The sequence below is a fragment of the Argiope bruennichi genome, chromosome 7 (genome assembly GCF_947563725.1).
Source record: "Argiope bruennichi chromosome 7, qqArgBrue1.1, whole genome shotgun sequence".
Taxonomy (NCBI): domain Eukaryota; kingdom Metazoa; phylum Arthropoda; class Arachnida; order Araneae; family Araneidae; genus Argiope; species Argiope bruennichi.
In genome coordinates this window covers 87,007,078-87,030,063 of record NC_079157.1, presented here as the reverse complement: position 1 = coordinate 87,030,063, position 22,986 = coordinate 87,007,078, and the positions used below count along the sequence as shown (strand labels likewise).

General features: G+C 24.8%; 1 protein-coding gene across 1 annotated transcript; it reads right to left on the bottom strand.

The window, feature by feature from the left end:
- Positions 1 to 1,262: 1,262 nt before the first annotated feature.
- LOC129975264 (aminopeptidase O-like) lies at positions 1,263 to 22,821 on the bottom strand. The gene is made up of 16 exons (XM_056088314.1): positions 22,326 to 22,821; positions 18,782 to 18,945; positions 18,429 to 18,531; positions 17,037 to 17,094; positions 16,667 to 16,788; positions 15,288 to 15,474; positions 13,320 to 13,426; positions 11,881 to 11,989; positions 10,615 to 10,722; positions 10,385 to 10,425; positions 9,590 to 9,650; positions 7,914 to 7,973; positions 5,130 to 5,213; positions 4,823 to 4,939; positions 4,600 to 4,686; positions 1,263 to 1,765 (listed from the first exon to the last, which is right to left on the bottom strand). The coding sequence occupies exons 1-16, from the start codon at positions 22,817 to 22,819 to the stop codon at positions 1,610 to 1,612; spliced, it is 2,058 nt and encodes a 685-aa protein (XP_055944289.1). The 5' UTR covers positions 22,820 to 22,821; the 3' UTR covers positions 1,263 to 1,609.
- Positions 22,822 to 22,986: the final 165 nt, after the last annotated feature.

Below are 22,986 nucleotides of genomic sequence, written 5' to 3'. Positions count from 1 at the left end.
AATTGCTCATGTTCCTGGCAATTCAGTATGTTTACTTAATTATTACAGTATTTATACCAAGCATATATATTTATAAACGAAATTGTGTGCAACGTCTATGTCGCCTAGTAATAAAATCCCAGTAAATAATCTGAATTTTCAAAAAGTAACGAAAATGAAAAAAAAATCTAAAAGAATTAGCGCATTCATTTAAAAATGCGAAAGCAAATTCTCAGTTTATTAAAGGGGAGTCATCATTAAAAGTTTTCTGGAGCTGCAAAATGCTTAAATTCGTCTCTTATTATAATAAAGCTACATAATATGCACTAACTTAAACGAAGACTTCATATGTGGCAAAAGCTTTCTTTTTTAAAAACATCTTTTTGGTAAATTTATAGAAAATTAGAAATCCTACCTTTCACTAATTTTCTTGGTCTACATGCCATCTCCATTTACATTATCTCCAATTTCATAACATCTTTCTCTTCCCTCAGTAGTTTGACATTTCATCAATTGAGAGATAATATTATACATTATTCATGTAACAATTTCTTTATAAATAAAATATGAATATTGTCATATAAATAATTTTAGGTATTGATTCAAATTATCTATGAATATTCAATTAAATTCGACATAATAAAATAAACAGTTGAATTCAGAGATGAAGATGAAAGATTAAATTCACCTTTTTCTTTAGAATTTCTTTGATTTAAATGAAAATTTCCACTTTCAGTTATTTCTATTTGAAATACTATTTACATAAGAATTCAAAAGACTATGTCATTAAAAGATATACATACAAAACAATCAAAATAAGCATTTGAATTCAAACATGAAGTTTAACTCCCCAATTTTCAGTTTTGACTTCAAGAACAAATTATATTATATTAAAATCGCATTATCTACTAAGAACAATGTAAACATTAAAGACCTTATCTAGTAATTACTCTTAAATTCAAACTTTGAAATATTTTTCTTTTCATTTCATCTATCTTTATTTGTTTATTTTGTGTAAGCAAATGACAAAGTTCCCATTAGTAAGAATACATAGAATTAGTAGAAATACACATTATTATCATTGCTATAATACTTGAAAAATAAAATACTGAAAGTTTTAATATAAGAAATGACAATTCTCATTTATTTTTAAGATTTATCAAAGCAAAATGTTTTTTTTTTTTTTTTTTTTAGCCACACAAAAAATTGCTTTAATAATAGTCAAAAAGAAAAGGTTATAATCTGGATCAAAAATACTTTATAAATTTAATTATTGATAATTAATAGGAAACAAATAGAATACATATAACTTTTTCTCAACAACATAAACAAAAAAAAATCCCATTTGATTACATCTTTAAAAACATATTTTATAAATGAAATCAATAAATAATAATTCATTGCTTTTAGCTCAATTTGAAGTATAAATATATACATAAACTAATCGATGTAATTCCACTTCATTGTCATAAAACAATCCAAAAAATTAATTAAACTCTACACATATATACATACATAAGTACACAGTTTAATATGTCAACTGATTATTCCCTTTCTTATTATGTCAACTGGCTAGTAAATTTATTCAACATTTGACGAATAAAAATTAGAGTTGTCATCTCATAATCTTTTAATCACTAACTGACTGAAGAAACATGTTTTCAATGGTGCTTCGGAAGTTTGGTTCCATTTCATCCTTACAACATGAAAAACACTCTTTAGCAATCTCTTTTTGCATTTTGTCACCAGAATAAATGAGTTCTCCATACAGATACACACCCATTGCCTGAAATATACAAAAGCATTCCATAATCAAATATATGTAATTGATTAAAGTATTCACATTTTTCAAATCTTAGTAAATGAATGATAACTAAAATTTATGACTAGAATAGTACGCAAGATATTTGTGCATGCATGTATGTGAGTGTATGTCCATGCTCTATACTGTTTGACTTAGAGCTACCAAACTTGGCACTCTGAAGGATGAAATTTCCCTTTCTGAGCAATTATTTCAAATTAATTAAAATTTAATTCATCAAATTTAAATTAATTAAAAATTAAAAGAAATTTTTGCATTTTTTTCACAGTAATTTTCAATTACATCATTACACAAAAATAAATTTTAAATCATCTTAAAGTTCAAAAAATTATTTTTCCAATGTTACCAATTTTTTTGGTATATAATTTTTTTTTTTCTGTTTTTAATCAACTTTTTAAAAACTATTTAACGTGTATTTTATATTATATATTGGATAATTGAAATAGAATTGAAATCGTTTTCATTGTTGCTACCAATATTCCCCACCTCCCCTTTTTTTTAACATTGATGAAAGATTTGGTTCATTTTCCCATGTTGGTTTCAGAACAGAATATACTTTTAACACTTTTTTTTATAATTTTGATTATTTACAATTAAATTTAATTTCAGAACAAGCAAATTAGAATTTTTTTTAAATGTGTCCATTTTTAAACACTGCAATTCTTATGATATAATTGGATGAATAAGGGTATAATCAGGAAATTATTGAAATGCAGAGTACAGTGAACATAGGGCTTCTAAAACAGCATGAGTTATGTGTCTAGAAAAACTTGAAGCTCAAAAATATTATATTAAGGAAACCATTAAGATAAATTATTTTATTGAAAGTATCTCATTGAAATTTTTAGCAACTATTAATAACGGGGAAACAAAGGCCAAATGGATGCCAAAGGCAGCTTGTTAATTACAAAATCAATAAATTGTGTTTAAAAAGAGAGTTTCTATTAAATTCTCACCCCCTGCTCTTTTTTTTTTTTTTTTTTTTTTTTTTGTAAATGAAAAAAAAATAGTTCCAAATTTGCACAGATGATTCTAAAACTTTAAAACAGCATACAAACTCATCAAGACAAATAGATACAAAAAATTTATTTTGTTATAAAGTTACTAATCTTATACAAGTTATTCTACTTTATTTTAATATACCTGCCTTTGGTAGCATGAATCCTATCTAACAGTACTCAAATTCAATCTATGAGTCTATTAACATTAAATTTGAAAAATTTGAAAAGATGCACATTTTATGTTTACTCAGAACAATTCAAAAGCTTAACATGCAAAATAAAACAAATATACAAGTATTGTATGTACAATATAGTACATATATATAGTACATATCCAATACATATATATTATAAAATACCCAAACAAATATATGGCTATATTTATTTGAGTATTTTTCCTCAACTCTTCAGATACCATGCTACTTATGGACAAATTTAAGCATCAAACTATTTTTTCATCAAAGGTGGGGGAGAGAGAATTGCACCATGAGAAGAATTTTAATGCATTCTTATATATTTTTATACACTCTTCTATACCAATTAATTTATTTTATACATAATTTAATCATGCTCTTATAATTTATGGTACAAATTATATATATTGTTATGAATTTGTAATATGGCCTTCCTACACAGTTACTTTCATTGTAAAGAAGAGAGTTTTATAGATAAATGTAACGGAAACCGAGTCAACAACACCCAGGCTTAGCAAATATTTGGTGATAAAAATGGAAGTTTTTGTAACTGCTGGAATTTTGGCAATAGACTGAAGTTGCAATGTCATACTAGAAGTTTTTTTACTTGTCATGGAAACTATAAAAAGCCAAGAGACAAAACTAAGAGTAAGTATTGAACCAGTCAGTGGATGTAGGATAGGCATTAGGAATAGTGAGTAGTTGAAAAAAGTTCTCTCTATGCGCAAAGTGCTCAGAAAGAACCATACACACACACACAGAGAATTTGATATTTTTTTAATGATAATAAAAATTATATATATAATTTGTTTCATATGATTTTCTTTAAGATCTCAGTCAATGGCACAAAAAAATTGCTACTTTAATTTGTTTGTATTCTGTATGCATTTGCTATTAAATAAAAAAAATATTTTTAAAAAAACCACCACAATTTTACATTTCTTACAGTCACAAATAACAACAATCAACAATCTCGAAAATGCATGAAAGAAATATTTTAAAAGATTATTTCTTATACTGAATTATGGAAATTTTTTTAAAAATTCAATTAACAAAATATTTTTTTTTAATTTTAAAAAAATCAGATGAAATATTTTTATTTTTTAATAATGATAACTAGAGACTTTAAACAGTAAAGTCAAATTTAGAATAATTTTCCAATGAATATCAAAATACGAATTTTAAAAATAGATGCAAGAATATCAATGTATGAATTTCAACACAGATGCATTAATAAATGAAGATTAATATTTATTACTTATCAATTATAAATAATCATATAATTAGCCTCTACTATAATACAGATACTAAATATTTAGTTAATGCCTATTGAAGCATCACTGTAATAATGATGTTATGAATGAATGAATGAATGATTTTATGAATAATGATAAGGAATGTTGAAAATTAGGAGAGAGGGAGTAGAAAATAATAATGAATTAGGATAAGACAGTCTTTTACAGGTTTCTATAATCATGACTCAACTGCACATATAAGCTGTATTGAGAAAAATTAATAAATTCAAACAATTATTTGCAATTTTAGATTAAAAAACATTTTTCATTCCTATGAATAGTAAAGATGATGTGAAAAGAAATCTTACCATATGATTTATCAAAAAATCTCTCAAAAAATTATATTGACATTTGTATTTATATTTCACTACCAATTCTAACCATCGATGTTGAATCTGGAAACAAAATCATACAATCACTTTTTTCAATCTGTATTTACAAAATAAATAAACAACCTTATAAAAATAATAATAGTCAAATATTATATTTTTTTTCCTCATCCTTAACAAAGATGAAATTAATTTCACTCACCTCAGCATTGCATTTATTGAAATGGAATACTTGATCTAAACAACTGAGAGTGTAATTGGTAAGTTCTTCTTCAGCAAGAAGATTTTCCAGGAGCAGAATTATTTGATCAGGAAAGAGCTTTTAAAATACATATAATATATTTATATACATATAATACCTGAAACTTGAGAGTTCATGTTTAAAAAAAATTAGCAAATTTAAAACAAAGCTATTAAATATATAAAAGCATACATTTATACATAACTAATAAATTTCTTGAACTCAATACATTTCAATTAATCCATTTAAAATACAAAATCTCACATACATTGGAAAAATGATCTAAGCTCAGCTTTCTTCTTTTATTCCTTTTTTTCTTAGAAAGAGTATTGAACTTTTGCCACTTTTCAGTCTAAAAAAAAATATATTTAAAATCATTGTATGTAAGGATACATAATAGTAATTCATATTAAAACCACTTTTGGTCAACTAGAGCAGAATACTGATTCTGTGCACTTTCAATTAAATCTCTTATGCATAACTTAATGTTCATGATCGCCATCCAAAAAAAAATTAGCATTAAATAATAATAAAGTAAAAGCAATAATTTAATTAGTTTTACTTATTTTCTATACATTGTGCATACAAACCATTCTAACAGAATCAAGGCCCATGATATCATTATATTATTAAAAAGATAACAATCCTATTCATTTATCTTTTGTGCTACTCTGACTTCACTTTCTTATTCCTTGCTAGTTGGTTCACTCTGATCAATGGTTGTTAAAAATTTCAAATAAATATTTTATGAAACTAAGTTTAGTGACTTCCTTAGCAGGCTATTTTCAAATTTTTATAAGCATGTAACTAATACAAATTTAGAAGCATTATATAATTATTATATTGAACATTTCCAATTTACTGTCAATATCTTTATACATAAAACCACTGGAAAGTGCAGCAGTACTTAAAATTGGATGAAATATATATAAAAAAAACACCCTTGCATGATTTTGATTTAAGGTTTATTTGTAAATACCACAAGGTCATAAATTTTATTAAAAACATACTTTATACTGACAGTAAAAAAATAATTAAAATAAACTAACTAACAAGTACTAAAAAAAATAATTTGCATTTTTGTTGTTATTGGCCAAATGTGTGAAAATACCTTTTATATTATAAATTAGCTGCCTCTGATGACCAGCTGATTTACACAAAATACTGGTTGTGTTTAATTTCCATTAAATTTCTAATATATAACTTTGATGTCAATGTGTTATACATAATAAATTCTGAAATATACATGAGCTGAGTTATTTTAATATTAATCATATTCTGCATAGATGGTGTGTGCATGCATATTGTATACTTGTCTATCTTAATTGCAAATACATAGCAGATTTTGAAAATTTATTAAAAGCATACTTTAAACAGGAACCTGCTCATTATGGGAAAATAAGACTTAGTTTCATATTTTCATCATCAACAAATTAGGGGTAAAAAAACAGAATAAAATATTAATAATAAAATTGAAAACAATATCAGCTTCACTACAATAATAAAATATATTGCTCTAAAATATACAAAAAAAAATTTTTTTAAGAAAAATTAGTCACTACAATAATAAAATATATTGCTCTAAAATATACAAAAAAAATTTTTTTTAAGAAAAATTAGTCTTAGTGGTAACATTTTTTTTTTTTTTTAGAATTTGAAGATGATGTAAAAATTATTTTTGTGCTGTTATATTTTCTGAAGTTATTGTGAAAAAAATTTAGCTTAATTTTTAGTTAAAATTTTAATCAAATTTTGTAAATATAAAAAAGAAATTACTCTGTGACACAAAGTATAACTTTCCAAAGAATATTTTCATCAAATTAGGTAGTTCTATGTCAAACTGTCTTTTCTGTATGGTGTCAACATGCATATTAAGCATTATTATTAGTAAGAATGCAAATCACACAGACATTAAACAGAACTTGTCTTCCGTAGCTTACAATGAATGAAAATTACAAGATTAAATATCTAATGAAATAATAAAAATGGTTTGAATTTCAGTTCAATATTGCTAGCAATAATGTTTCAGCAACCATTTTAAAAACTATGCATTTTTTTTTTTTTTTTTTTTTTTGAAAATTTTCAAAATTTAAGAAAAAAAATTACCCAAGAATTAAAAAAAAGACAGCTTCTATATTATAAAGACAATTTTTCACATTTTAAAATGGCATAAAAGTCAATTCTATTTTCAGGAATTACTGAAGAAAAATGGCAAAATATTACTTAATTTTTAATTATTTAGAATTCTAATTAAAAGCTTAAAACAAATCATGCTGAAATGCACATTTCCATCTTCCAAAGTATATATATGCGTGAAATTTGGTAACTTTAGGTCTAAGAGTCAGTCTTTTTTAAGCTTTAATACACATAGGCACACATACATTCATCTTTATTATTAGTAAATTTAAAATTTGATTACAATTTTACAAATTATCTATATTTATACATAAAATTATAAAAACAACTTTTCCCCCATAAGCATTTGCATCTGATCAGTTCAAAAACTGAGAAAGAACCTTACATTTTAAAATGTGAAAACTCATAAATGAATAAATCTTAAACCTTACTTATTCACAAAGTTTTTTTCCCCCCTTTTGAGTATAAGAATTATTTTCTTATTTGCAGAAAATCAAATATGGTAAACAAAAAAGAAATTAATAATTCTAGAGAAATAATTTTTACATAAATGTGTGGACATAACTTTTACTACAGTAAATGCATATATAATTATATAAAGTATGATGAGTTGTTTTCTATATTCCAGCAATCAAATTTCTTCCAAAATATATATATATATGTTTATTCCCTTCCCTAGGATAAATTTAGGTCTTAACCACAATAAAAAAAGTGAAAAATTATAAAAATTATTTCAAATATATTATGATAAACAATTTCTTTTCCCCAAAACATATTCTTAAATAACACCGTCAGTTTTAAAAAGAACTACACTTATCTTTCCCATCTCACTTTGTTACTAGATTTATATAGTGTTATTAATAAAATATAATGCATATAACTATCACTAAAATAATTTAGAGAATTACTACAGTACCTCTTCAAGAGTTTCAGTAAATAAATTATTTTCAGGTGATGGCTTCAAATTTTCTATTTCCTGAAATCAATAATGAAACCATAAAGGAAAAAAAAAAAAGCATAAAATGATAAAGACAGATAAAATATCATAGAAGCTAACATATTTCTTTCCTTTCAATGGCAAAATTTTTGCAGCATTCAATCTATTTTTTGACAATCTGAGACTATTTAAAAGATGTAATTTCTTCCAAAATTACTAATAGAATAATAAATTTTTTAAAAAATCATACTATTAATCAATACTTTAAATTCAGATAATTACTGCACTTTTATTTTAACAGTTGTATTAAAAATGGGAGCCCTATCTTTTCTTCCCATACACATCAAATAATAGTTATTTCCATCTAACAAACCACAGAAATCAACTAAGGAACTAGAGAAAAAATTAAATAACAACTAAACAGTTGGCCCATCACAAAAAAGCATATAAATACTATTAAGAAATAATTAATTCATTTTAATACAATGCTTGGTGTTCATAATAGGGAATGGATTGTTTACATTGACACAAAATATTAAAATGTATCTTCAGATTTTCATGCAGTAGGGAACTAATTTTACTAAATTAAACAATTCCAAACAAATAATTATTTCCACTCTTACAAAAAGAAAAACTTTAAGCTCTTATGTTGCCTTTATTTAAAAAAAAAAAAAAAAAAAAAAAAAAAACGGAAAATAGGAAAAGTTTTATGTTTTATAAAAAAGTTTCTTTTAGAAATCATAAATTTAAGCATTCTTCTTTTATTTCTTTAAAATTATTATTTAGTTAATTTATTTACTATATTATTAACATCTGAGATATAGCAGGGGTGTTTGTGGGACCCCAAAAAATCCCCTGAAACTTTTACGGACTTACTACCGACATTTTGGAGTTTCGAGAGGGGGGGGGGGGAGAAATGAAAAATTACAATTATGAAGTATTGAATGACCTAATTATAAAAGTTCAATGAATTACTTTTTTTGCAAAATTAAGACCTTTGAACCCAGGTCACGTGATCGCACATCTGGTCGAACGAAGTCTCTCCCTTTTTTTTCTGCCGCGCCTACTTGCCGAAAAGAATCCAGAAGAGAATGTCCGAGAACCGGGGGAATGAGTCATAACTCGCAATAAGGAAAGAACAAAAAAGAAGTTTTTCTCCCCTTTTCACGCATTATCACTGCCTTTGGAGAAAGAAAGGAAAAGTTTTCACCACACACACTGACCTTGCGTTTTCTGCTTTCAAAGCAAACAAAATTACCCAGATCAAAATAAATAATTCATTATTATTCCTACTTCCTTTTGAACGACGATCCCCGGAATTTCCGGGTATTATTCCTACTTCCTTTTGAACGACGATCCCCGGAATTTCCGGGTATCGAAGTTCAAAATCCCCGGAATTCCGGGGTTTCCCCGGAGCACAAACACCCCTGGATATAGAACACAGCTTAAATAATTTAATGCAAATTAAATTCAATGGCAATCAAGTATATATTAAAATTTGACTACTAGAAACAGTATTTGCTTTGTAATGTTACTTTCATAAGAAAAAAATACCTTTTAAAATAAAAACTAAACCATGTTTTGAAAATAGATATATATTCATATAAAATCAATTCAGACTAATCATGAAAAAAAATTTTTTTTACTTTACTTACCGAAGTAACTCCAGAGTTATGTAACCAATTTTCATAAATGTATTCAACAGAAAAAGATTGACTGGGAACAGAATAATATTATGTAATTAAAAACCAAAGAAAAATTGATCAGCCATGCAAAATAAATTTTTAAGAAATCAAGCAAAAAAAATTAAATTAAAACTAAAACTAAAACATGAAATACTCTTCTATCCATCATGGAAATATATATCTATTTAATAATATTTGAAAAGTAAAAATTCCATTATTAAAAAAATTCCTTCCTAATAATTATCAGTTTAGTATTGATTATTACACTGCTACTGTATTGATTATTACAATGCTAGAAAAGAAATTAATTGTATAATATAATCAATAACCACACTTAAATGTAAATGCTTTAAAAAATGCTATGAAATAGGAAAGTCCCAAATTATGAGAGATAATTTGGACTGCAAACTTCGTATGAAATATTTAAAACTACCCTTACAATATTCTTAATTTTTCAATAAGAAACATGTGAATCATGTCATCAAATTTGTCACAGCTTTTCAAAAACGATGTTGGAACACATATATACATGTCATTTAAAAAAAAAGGCTCAAACCTTTTGTACATATATTGTATATCAAAAGATTCAGTATCATCTAAGATATTATTATACTATTGCTTTCTTAAAAATTTAAGTAAATAAAATTACTCAAAGAACCTAATAATTTCATCCTATAAATGATATATTTAATTTCATTTACATTAAACTCACAAATATTTAATACATTATTTTTTAAGTAGTTATCTAAATTCAAACATATTTACCTCAAAGATGGAAATGAATTCAAAAAGAAAGTAAGAAATTCCTAAAAAAGAAAGAAAAAGTTATTATGAATTTCCAATCTATATCAAATTTTGTGAAATAATAAACAAATAAGTGATATACTAAAAGACAAATCTAATGTTTTAGAAATAAATTTCATTTAATTACAAGAAGGAAATAAATACCTCATGTTCCATATAAAATAACAACAAAATATTTTAAAAAATCTCACCTTGCATGTTACCAGTTGACCTTCATATTTTATAGTGTATATTTTTAAGAATTCCATGAAGGATTGCACACCAACCAGATTGGAAAGATATTTTAGTAGAAAGCATCCCTTTGAAATGAAAAAGAATATTTGTGATAAATCATGAAATGTTGCAATATATTTATATTGCAGTAGAAAATATTTTTGACACTTAATAATGGTACTCCAGAAAAATGATGGAATTATAAATGGTCAAAGATATTAGAAATTGAATTATTAAGCTTACCTCTCATATACAGGCTCATTATGAAATTTATATATGTGATCTAGATACCACAAGCATAGAATAAAACCTATATATATTTTGTAATTTTTCTTCATAAAAGCAGAATAAATTTTAAAAGTAGTGGCAATTGAGGTACTAACCAGTGCAGATATATGAGAGTCCTCTATACATAAACTTGAAATTTAGTTTCGAATTTCAACACATCTTTAACATGTTAATTATTTATTTTAGGTGAATCTTATTTATTTTATAACTTTGTAAAAATGTATCAATTGTTATTTTTCTATTACAACTGTTATAAGTTCACATTTATACACCATCTTATTAGAGGTAGACATTCAGTGTATATAAATATTCTAATAACTAGATGGTTCTAAGGAAACATAGAGGACCTATACATTTATGCTTGATAAAGAGTTAATACTATCGAAATATTTTATAAATCATCGAATTGGTATTTTTTACAAACATATTTATTTGGCAACTAGGAAAATAAAGTTTTTTAATTGATTGTGAGTGGATCCTTCTCAGCCTAGCAGCCCTAGGTAGTTGCCTAGTCTAAAATCCACCAGTGATCAGTTTAATGAATTATTTGATTTGAATTTCATAAGTCAAAATCAAGACTATTTTTTCACAACTTAATTTTTTAAAATTAATATAGCTATAAAAATGAGTTTAATCATATAATCTGGGTTTTAAAAAAACCAAAATAATACTAACATAATTTTATGATTTGTTGCACATTTATATAATTATTGATTGATTGATTTTCTTCTTATGGCACAAGACCAAGTACTAGTTAAGCTGCATTAAAGACATTATGAAATGAAATGTACCTGATTAACTACAATGAATAATTTTGTAAATAAATAGTTAAACAAACACCTGATTCATCTATAAAAATTAAGATATCAAAAAGAATTCATAAATATATATACATACTCCAACAATAAGAAGAGATAAAAAGAAAGATTCATATTTTCCAGAGTATGCAAACTCACTTTTATGTAATGAACTTGAATGAAACCTTTGATTGGGTTCTGACCATTTTTTAAAACAGTTGCATTTACTCCATCCACAACATGCTTACTGTCTTCCCCATGCGAAGGTCTGAAAATGATGAAAAGAAATGTAGAAATTTCAAACCATCAAATTAATGTATGAAATTTTTAAGACTGAAAATTGCTTTTTTTTTTATATCATAGCCTTTTCTTTTTATATATATATATATGAAAAACAGATTTCATTAATTGCATTTATGATCAGCTTATTCATAATAGTAAAATAAAATAGCAATAATAAAATATTAAAATTATAATGGATTTTTAAATAGATACAAATATTAAAGAGCTATGCATACAAATAATCCTAAACTGCAACTTTGATGGGATCTGCATCCATTAATATTAAAATACATCTGTATATTTGATAGAGAATATAAAAATGTTTATAAATGATATTAAACACAAATATATTCTACTTAAAAAAAATATTTTTAGAATGAAATCCATTCGATATGAAAGCATTTATAAAAGAAAATAAGCAATGATTATAAACATATATTTAATAGTATTTGTTAAAATCACTTTCACTGTTTATTAAAACTATTATTAATCAAATAATTTTTGAGTTATTATACAAACACCTCAAACTATCTTGCTTGTTAATTCCTTTATTTAGGACGCTTTTGTGAGAGAAAAAAATGTTTATAATTTTTTTCAAATAATTTAAAGGGGAAAAAAACAATATTTTTTTCAAAACTTTAATTATGATTGCAATAATTTAAATTCAGTGGTTTAAAATGCAGTTATTAAATCTATGCAAAAATAGGAAGGATTCCAAATATTCTTGTATGTTCCTTTGGTTTACGCTCTTTATTACAGAGAGGAATCAATATTTAAGTTCCATAATTTCTGAAAATATTCTTCCTGAAAATTTTTCAGCATCTGCTTCAACTAATTCTTCAGAATTATTCTTTCTGCCACCTTCTGATTAGTCCATCAGAAATTAAATACTATCATGTTTAAATATCTACATGAAGCTTACATAATTTTAAAAACTATTCCACTATTAAGACATTATTATTATTATTAGTCACAAGAATTTTCAAATGTAAAATACAAATGGAAACAAGAAATTTTCAATACATAAGTTAATTAATAAAACTGATATATTTAAATCACCATCTTGAAAAAACATATTCCTAAAAAAATTGTACAATGGATAGTCAAGAAAATAACTCCCTTAAATAAGATTTTCATTTATTACCTGACTATTCAAAACACAAATGTCCATATTTAGAGGAAAATAAATAAAATGTTAAATTTGTAATATCAAAGAAAGGGGAAAAATTGTCAATTTCTTAAAATATAATTTATGACATTGCAATTTTTTTAGAAAATTTACAGGTGCATATATTAATAACAGATTTTATAAATACCTAAGAATTTGAAGATCATCTTGAGTATTTTCTATTTCATCTAATAAAGCCTTTCTTCGGATCATAGCCTTCAGTTCCATATACTTCTCAGAATCTTCAGGAGACATCTGCATTGATTAAAGTAGAAACATGTGATCAATGAAAATATGCCAATAAATTATTAAAAAATATTTTTAAATAATGAATTAAAAAAGAAATTATTTGGTGAAACTGACAGCATTATCAATCTTAAACTATCTTAATTCATTCACTAAACACAAACATGTTTAACATGTTTAGTTAGTTTAAACATGTTTAGTGAATTCCTTCACTAAACACAACATTCAATTATCATGCAGAGTATGATGATGAAAGTAAAAGAAGAAACATTCCACTTTATATAAAAATACTAGCTTGGCTGAATAAATACTAATTATTCAGCTGGAATGTTGGATTTCCTGTTGTTAAACTGCTATTACAGAAAATTCAAATTTGGTTGGCATACAGTGAAATATTCTAGATGAAGCACAGATAATAAATCACAGATAAAGTGCACACAAAACAGCACTTGCAGAAATCAATATCAGCAAACCCCAGAAAGTGTTCAGAGAGAAACTGCAGATCAACACTCCAAAAATAGGTACCATTTGACTATTTGCAACTTTAGTTTCAACTACTACTACTGATTGATTCTTCTTTTTATAGCTCCCAATGCAGGACACAGAATGTACTAGCTGGAAATCATGTTCTAAAGAAACTAGTGCAAAGATTCTCAAATATTCTGGGCCTTTCATTTTTGTCGGCAAGTTTGCAGCCAAGGCCAGAATCAATGCTCCAGCATCCATTAGAGCTATGCATAAGTTTCTCTTTCTTGCCAGGAAACTAACTAAGTAAGGAAGCAATATTACAAATTCATAACAATATGAACTACATTTGTTAAAAATTTCACTTTGTTATATGAAAAGATTGAAAAAATATTATAGAATCAATGCAATACAAATTACGGCTCATGCAAATTAAAAATTTTATATATTACGAAATAAATGTGAAAGTCCTATTTCAAAGGAATGTCTTTCAAGAGATATTTTTTTATCTTAATTTTAATATTTTCAAAAGCATGTACTGAATGAATTAATTTGAAAAAGTATGTATAAAATCAGGGTATCATAACAATAAAACCATTGTACCAACTGCCTATCAAATTAAATTTTTAAAATTTACTAAATTCAGAGAAAAAATTGCATGGAAATGAAATTGGTTTCATTACATTACATACATGATTGTAAAAAAAAAAAGTATATATATATATATATATATATATATATATATATATATATATATATATATATATTAGCTTTAGTTTAAATGGTATTTCTGTGAGGTAGTATTTTCAGAAAATATTGCTTAATAAACACATATTTTAATTAACTTTTGGACTTTTCAAAATTGACAGTGATTTTCTTCTTGTCCTGAAAAGCATATAATACCAAATTTCACTAATCTGTCAACAAAAACTGCATACTTGTATAAAAAACATGCAAATACACAGTCATATATATATATATATATATATATATATGACTCCCAATATATATATATATATATATATATATATATATATATATATATATATACACACACAGATATTTCACATAAAAAAATGCTATCGTTTGATTCACTTATAATGATTTCTAATTTAATATGTATTTATTTTATATGATTAATTATTATATGCCAAAATATATTTGTTACATATTTCCAAAAATGTAATAAACATTCAAAATAAAAAGAAGTATTTATATAAAGAGTTACATAGTTAAATATATAGAAAAATATGCAATATTATTCACTTTATAAATTTAAAAGATCAAAGATTAAACATAAATTAATGCTTTTTTTTCATTAAAATATATTTTAACTTAAATATTTTCACTCTTTATTTAAATCCCATATTAGTTCGCACTTTTATAAAGTTCTATATCTTCTTACTTTTGTAGTCTTTGAGTGAAGAATATCTTCAACAAATGTGGCAAAACCTTCACTAAGCCACTCTTCTGTCCAATCTAATGCCCCAATAGATAATCCAAACCAGCCATGTGAAACCTCGTGGGAAATACGAGAACACAGGCTCTTATCACCAGCAAGAAGAGATTGAGACAGAAACACCAAGTTCGGACTGTGGTAAACAAGTGAAACTATTTTTAATACAAAATTTTTAATTGTGAAATGCATATTTATTATTTTAGTAAGAAAAAAAATTAACAGAAAGCTTGTAATTATAGTAATTTGGATAGGAAATAATAACTATTTGTATTTCAATATAGTATACTGACTAAATGTATAAGTTAAAAATGGATCAAAGAATTGAAAACAGATTTTTAAAAAATGAGCTATCTGGCCATTTCCTGAAAAATCAATAGTTAAATCTAAATACTCAACATATTTCAATTCAACACCAACTTTAACTCATTGACTAGTGATTATCCAGCACCTGAATCACCTTAAAAGATAACATTTGAACATACAAAAAAAAAAAAAAACTTTCCATCTTTCAACCATTATTGGAGAAATTCTTTAAAAACGACTTTCAATGTTCCAGCAATTGAAAAGTTAATTTAATGTTATATAATACTAGTTAATAGTCTAAATTTTTAAATCAATCTTTAATGGAATATCATTGTAGTATATTTAACAATGAATCATAATATATATGTCATTTAAATGCATATTAAACTTAAATGTATATTTAGTATGAAAAATATATATAGGATTTTTTTTGTTGGTGTAGTTTAATAAAATTTTTAAATTAAGTCTTCAGTCCATCCTTTGATTACCATTTGAATTTGTCAAAATTTAGTTCAGAAATAACAATTTATCTTCTTTGTAATTTCGTGTTAAAACTACTATTTAGAAATTTGTAATATTTAATTGAAAATGGCCTATTATTAAGCCAATTTGAGTTTCATGAAATATCTTAAATAATATGAATTTAGAATTGAGGCATTAATTCATTATCACACAGCATTAACTCATATGGATTTCGAATGGCTCGGATTTCAATCTATCAGGATTTTAATTATAGGATGTGGGATAGGGACTCAAATTCAAAAATTTATGCTCATGATGATGCTGTACATAATCATAATCATAATATGTGAATATACAATAATGTATTTAAATTAACAAAATAATTATACAATCAATTAACAATATACACAATGAATTCAAGTAAATTAAAGCACAATTTAATCATCCATAATGCAACTTCTTATTTGAAAAAAGTTTAGAACATTAATATTTAATGAAATCTGAAATAACATTTCAAACAGAAATTGAAGTATTGATTAAAAATCGATCAAAATTTCTACCTTGCCATACCAAGATTACTAAAAGATGAAGGAACAATGAGAAAATCAATTCTTGGAAATGGATAAGGTCCAAGTAATTCATGAGATACGCTCAAGCATTGCAGAATATAATGTGAAAATTCCTGAAGGAAAGGAGAAAAAGTTTAATAAAGCAAAATTAAAATAAACTGGTCTAAATGCTTTAAAAACAAGAAATAAAGTCCTTCCTCAAATAGTTAATTTACAAAAGTTATCTGAAATTGCAAATTAGTATTATAAAATTATAGAAACCAGACAATAATATTATAATAATAATTTGCACTAATTTGCTAAATAAAAAGATTTAATACCAAAATACATAATTATAGTGAAATAAAATGTTAGTAATTACTTGTATTGCTTTGTCTAAAACTTTAGAGCAGGCAAATATTCTGCATTTGGGACCATTCCTAAAAATGAAAATTTTTTAAAAAATTAAATTAAAAATATAGAAACATTAAGCATTGTATCAGTATATTTTGCTACTGAGAAAGCAAAATAATCACAAAATACTCTTCGGGAAACACTTGATCCATATAAATAAATAAAATAAGGGAAAATAATGCTAATATAATTTTTAAATTCATAAAACTTTTATGATTTTATATCATTAAATAAATGATAAAATATACAAATGTCTCTTTTTAATATCTCATTAGAGCAGAACTCTCTTAACAGAACACACACAAATAATTTAAATAATTAAAAAATAAAATAATTTACTTCATTTTATCTCTCATTACAACAATACATAAAAACTAAAAACTTCCTAAAGTTTTATTTCAACCATATTCAAAATTTATATTTATTTAACCATATTCATAATTGTTTATAAAAAAAGGATAATTTTTTTTTAATTTTGTAAATGAATTAAAATACTTCAATCTGAACTTCCAAATCACCTTTCCCCTTGAAATACATTTTGGAAGTATATTATGACATTTGCTTATATAAATTAAAATGCAAAGCACACTGAAAACTGCTTTTGTTTAAGTACTAATTGTTAAAAAAAATGACTCAAGTAGATAGGGTTAAAAAATATGTACTTCAAGAAACAGGAGGAAAATGGAAATTTCGGCCACATTTTTTTAAAAGCTCCATCTTAGAAATATTCAGACTCGTTCTATATGAACACAATAATATCAACTAGCATAATTAACCATATTTTAAATACACTTTTAAAAGAATAAATGCTCATACTTTAAAAATCTTTCAGTAATGAATAATTTGGAAGATATTTTACACACAAATGTATTGAACACATATGCAGAAAAAGTGTAAAAAACAAAAAGGAATATTACTGAATTTAATGGTCAATTCTATATAAGTGGAAGAAATGAGTATTTATTTATGTAACTATTAAAAAAATTAATAATTTTGTGGAATCATCTTTAAGCTTTAAAATTGTTTCGATTAATTTTTTTTTTTTTTTGAAGTTTTAGAATTAATTTTAGAATAATAAATAAAACATAGGGGAGAATTCAACTCTGTAAAATTTTGACAAATGAAAAGTGTTTCTTTTCTTAAATAAAATTCCTTTCATTGCATGAATCACAGTTCAGCTTTTGAATTCATGTCATTGTTGTGCCATATTTCAATTAATAAAATAAACATTAAAAAATTTCCATAACATATCAGTAAGATAGTAAAATGTAATAATACTTTTTTAAATCAAATAAAATCAATTTAATATTCTGTACAATAGTTAAAATAATAAGAGAATTAAAAAATTTTTTGAACACACTTGTTTTCTAATGGAACCAAATACTCCTGCCACATTCCTATTGCAAGGCACAAAGTAGAAAGAGGAAGAACTTTCTTCGTTGAATAGTAAAAATGAATAAGACCTAAAAATAAAAAAAAATTTAAAAAATAAATTAAAAGAATTTGATTATGTAATTTTTCAAATACTGTCATATTACCGAGAAATAAATCTAATTCATGTTGATACGTAAAACAATAATAATAATTCTTATGTACAAATGAATAAACTACCACATTTCCTGCATTAGCTACATTAAAATATTAGCTATTAAAAATTATACTGAATAGAATTTAATATAGTTTTTTATGCAATAATTTATTTTAAAAATTTACCTTGATCATGAATCACTTCAGGTTCCTCATCTCCACTCATGAGAGCAACCATGGAATCTGCAATGCTAATCACAGCTTCCCATGTAGCCATTGCAACCGGGGGTTCCTGGCATGGAAACAAAGCTCGATTGTTGATAAATGCACCATAAGTGAATACGGAAGGTCTAAAAAAACATATATTTTGGAACTTTAAAACATTAATGGAGAGATTCCTACTAGTAATGATAAATGTATATCTACTAGTGTTGGCTTTCTACAAACTAGATCAATTTTATTTAAATCTTTCAAACTTGATTATATAGATTCTTTGAGGGTAAAAATATATATCTCAGAACATTTTTTAAAGTTTTAATTAGAATTTAAACTAACTGAAAATTAAACAAAATTTTAATGTTTTCCCATGATAACTTCTAAAAATATAGTACCACAAAAATTATTTTTAAGTCATCTTAAAATTTATAAAATTATCTTTTCAATGATACCAATGAATTTTACTGTATATTTTTTCCAATTTTTTAATCAATTTTCAAAAATATTTTCAGAATATTTTACATTATATTTCATTATTGGCATGAAACTCAAAACTGGTCTCATTCTTACAATTAGTATATCATTCTAACTCTTTTTCCATTGTTGATTGTCAAATTATAAAGATTCAATTTACCTTCATGTATAAAATATTTATTAATACAATTTTTAAAATTTTTTGGTACTTATAAACAAAGTTTAACATCAGAATAAAGCAATGGTGAAACAGATTTTTAAGCGTACCCATTTTTACATACTGTTGTTCTGTCAAGTGATATAATTTGTTGTATAAAAATACAGACAGAAAATCAAGGAAATGCATAGCATAATGAACAGAATTGAGTAAGGCTTTTTAAAAAGTAGGAATTATATATGCCTCAAAATTCAAATTATAAAATATTCTGCTATGAAAGCCATTCAGATACAGTTAGATAAAATATTTAACTCTCTGAATTCCTTTGCTCTTCGAAATGTAGTTCTTTTAAAATCCAAAATGGTCAAAAATAAAGATGATATAAGATAAATATTTCCTTTCCTTTCTTGCAATTAAGTGTTTGTTTATGTCATAGAGGTTCTTATATCTTCATGTTTCTAACATTCAAACCATTGTTCACTAATGAGGAGTTCCTGTACAAATTGTTATAATACTTTATAATTTCTAGAAGTTTCATTTTTTAATACTGAGTATGATAATAACTCATTAATTATTAAGACAAATTTGAGGCAGAAACATAAGTTTAAAATGGTACTTGCATACTCATTAAATATTTAAAAAAATCATTGCTATGTCATGAAATTTAATAATTCAAAAGTACTAATTTTTTCTTTATTTTAAGAATAATTAATCTAGATAACTCCCTATAAACATTTAATATATTATTAAAATTTAAGAGAATTTTTAATTTATTTGAACTTATGTTTTTGCAAAGCAATTGCTTACATTTATTTATTAGTATTAAAAGAAAATAAAGTTCAAAAGTTGAAAACTTGTTAAAATATATGTAGGTACATAAAAATAACTTCTAAAACAAATTACAAAATTTTATTAAAAATTTCAGAATTTAAAATGACAGAAGAGCACAAGATACAACATAGGACAAAGAATATTTATCAGGACAAAATATTATCTCCCTAGCTAACATTTACAAATATTGTAGATGTATTGCCCAATGCAGTGAAGTCAAAATGTCTCCTTTCTCTTCAAATACCTTTTGCAAGCCCAGAATTGTTGTTAAACATAAAATGTGAGTACCAAACACCATGAAAAAATATCTAATTTTATTATATTTAGAAATTTTAACAAGAGATTTTAGTAGTTAACAAGCAGAAAGCCTAATGTAAATTAAGCATATGCCCGCCCTCAAACCCTTTTAGGAGACATCAGTCAGAAGTGACAGAGGAAGAAGAAGCAATCATTGTCAAAAACACAAGGTCACTCCAAACTGTTTTATGACCCTGTTTTAAAATGAGGAAGGAAATAAGCATATGGCATTTCGGCAGCTTGTCCATTCTGTGGATATCAGAATGGCCAGCCCTTTTTACCAAATTGGAAGTCAGAAGGTTAACTGAAAGCCTAATAAATTAACTGGTTTCCAAAGAAAGTCATTTTTTTCTTAACAGAAATACAACAGAATTGATTTGCTCATGAAGGTTCAGGTATAATTTATTATAATTTTTTTTTAACTGGAACTAGGAATAATTCAATGAAACAGAAAAATGAAATAACATATTAAATCTATTAAACATTCAATTAAATATGAAAGTAATTATCGCCAATAGTAATTTCATATTTAGAAATGCAGAATATTTCAATTCATTTCAATTTAATATGAATTGTATTTCTTTCTCTGAACATAAGATAAATTATGCTAAAAAAATATTAAGAATATTTAACAATTGAATGATCGGAATTTTTCAAATGTATTTGAAGTTTATTTTAAATGGATGTGTATGTGTATATAACATTTATGTAAATGCAAAATTCAGGTCAAATTATTAAATTGCCATTGGCAAAGAGCTCACATGATTAAACAGTCTATATGCTTGCCACTGTAGGAAAATCTGAGACAACATTATTATCTTTTGGGGCTAGATAATACAAAAAACTGTCACTGTAAATTAAGAAATTTCACTTAAAAATTAAAATTGTCAAAACTGAGAAATTAAGAGAAAATGAAGTAGAAGAGTAAATGGTTAAGAGTAAAGTGTTCAAGAATCATTCATAAGGAGATCCAGATGAAAGGAAAAAAATAAAGGTGTATGCATTTTAGTTTACAGAATGAAGATTCCAAAATGCAAATGCAAATGCAATGCCAATTAATTTCACTGCTTTTTAAGTATAGCTAATTACTCAGCATGTTCTATCATTATTGCTCAAGTATAATTTAAAATAATATGGTATCTTTGTGATAAGATGTTTTCACCAAAGTTGATAGGCATGTCAAAATTAATCTTATTAATACTTGTTTACAATGATTATTTAATTGTTTTCATTATGTAGGTCAATTTTGATGAAATACATCTTACTAAAACAAGAAAAAAATTAATTTTGATTTTTTTAACATTTTAGAATTGGTTATTTTTTTCTTTCTAAAATTGACATATTTATCTCTCGGGATTTTTTTTATTATTATTTTAGAAATTGATTATTAGTTTTTAGTAATTGATGAAAAATTAATGTTTGCAATCAATTCAATTTTAAAAAATTAAAATTTCTTTTTAGTAATGAATGCATTTATAATTTTTTATTACTGGCAGAAATGCACAACTATATAGTAAGTAAAACGAGTTGGAATCATATAATAATCTCTAAAGACTCACAACTTGATTGGAGTTGGCGAGTAGAGAGTATCGTCGTCTAGATTAAAGTTAATTTTTAATCATTATCATTGGATGAAAAAATAACTCTAAAATTAGAAATGAAAACTAATCATGAAACAAAAAAAAATTAGAATTCCTTGAATAAATGCATTGTTATATTTCAGAAATAAACTAAAAACAGGTATAAATTACTTACTTGTCATTCTGGTCCTTTACCCACATAACAGATGGACAAGATGGTATTGTCTCATAGGATATTTGAATTATTTTAGGGAAACAATATTTGCATGTTTTGTTATTTTTCCATATTTTTAATGACCACTCTGTAACTTCAAAAAATAAATGTTCTCCATTAGTAAGAGATGAAGCTCTGAATTTAAAGGGCATAAATTGTTCAGGTGAAAACTTTAATTCTATCACCTCTTTTACTAAGATTTTGTGGCAGTCCAGAATTAGTTCAAATCCTCTATCAGTCTGATCCACTTCTTTCAAATGATATTCAGAAGGGCATCCCAGCTCATTACTGGGAGGATCAAATTTATTTACAACAGGTTCGAGAAATAACACAGCAAAACACATAAATGTCTTTGTCTTAAAATGACACTGAAAATCAAAGTTATAATGACGAACTAAAATTTCATCAACATTAGACATCAATGGAAGATCTTCTTGAAGTAAACATTCACTCATTTTAACACAATACTGCAATCTTGCTCAGTCAAATTTCCAAAGAATAAGGGGAAAAAAAATGTAATAATTAATGCTAAAACAATGTTTTTAATATTAACTTTTCAATTAATCATAGAAATAATCATGCACAAATTATAATAGTTGGAGACAAGGGCGAATTTTATTTT

What these genes read in the sequence shown, in the direction of transcription:
- LOC129975264 (XM_056088314.1), bottom strand. Translation starts at nt 22,819, where the DNA reads ATGAGTGAATGTTTACTTCAAGAAGATCTTCCATTGATGTCTAATGTT. An exon ending in TTACTGAAACTCTTGAAGAG is followed by an intron (nt 5,214 to 7,913) that starts GTACTGTAGTAA and finishes ATTTTTTTTTAG; the next exon opens with ACTGAAAAGTGGCAAAAGTT. An exon ending in GCTTAGATCATTTTTCCAAT is followed by an intron (nt 4,940 to 5,129) that starts GTATGTGAGATT and finishes GTATTTTAAAAG; the next exon opens with CTCTTTCCTGATCAAATAAT.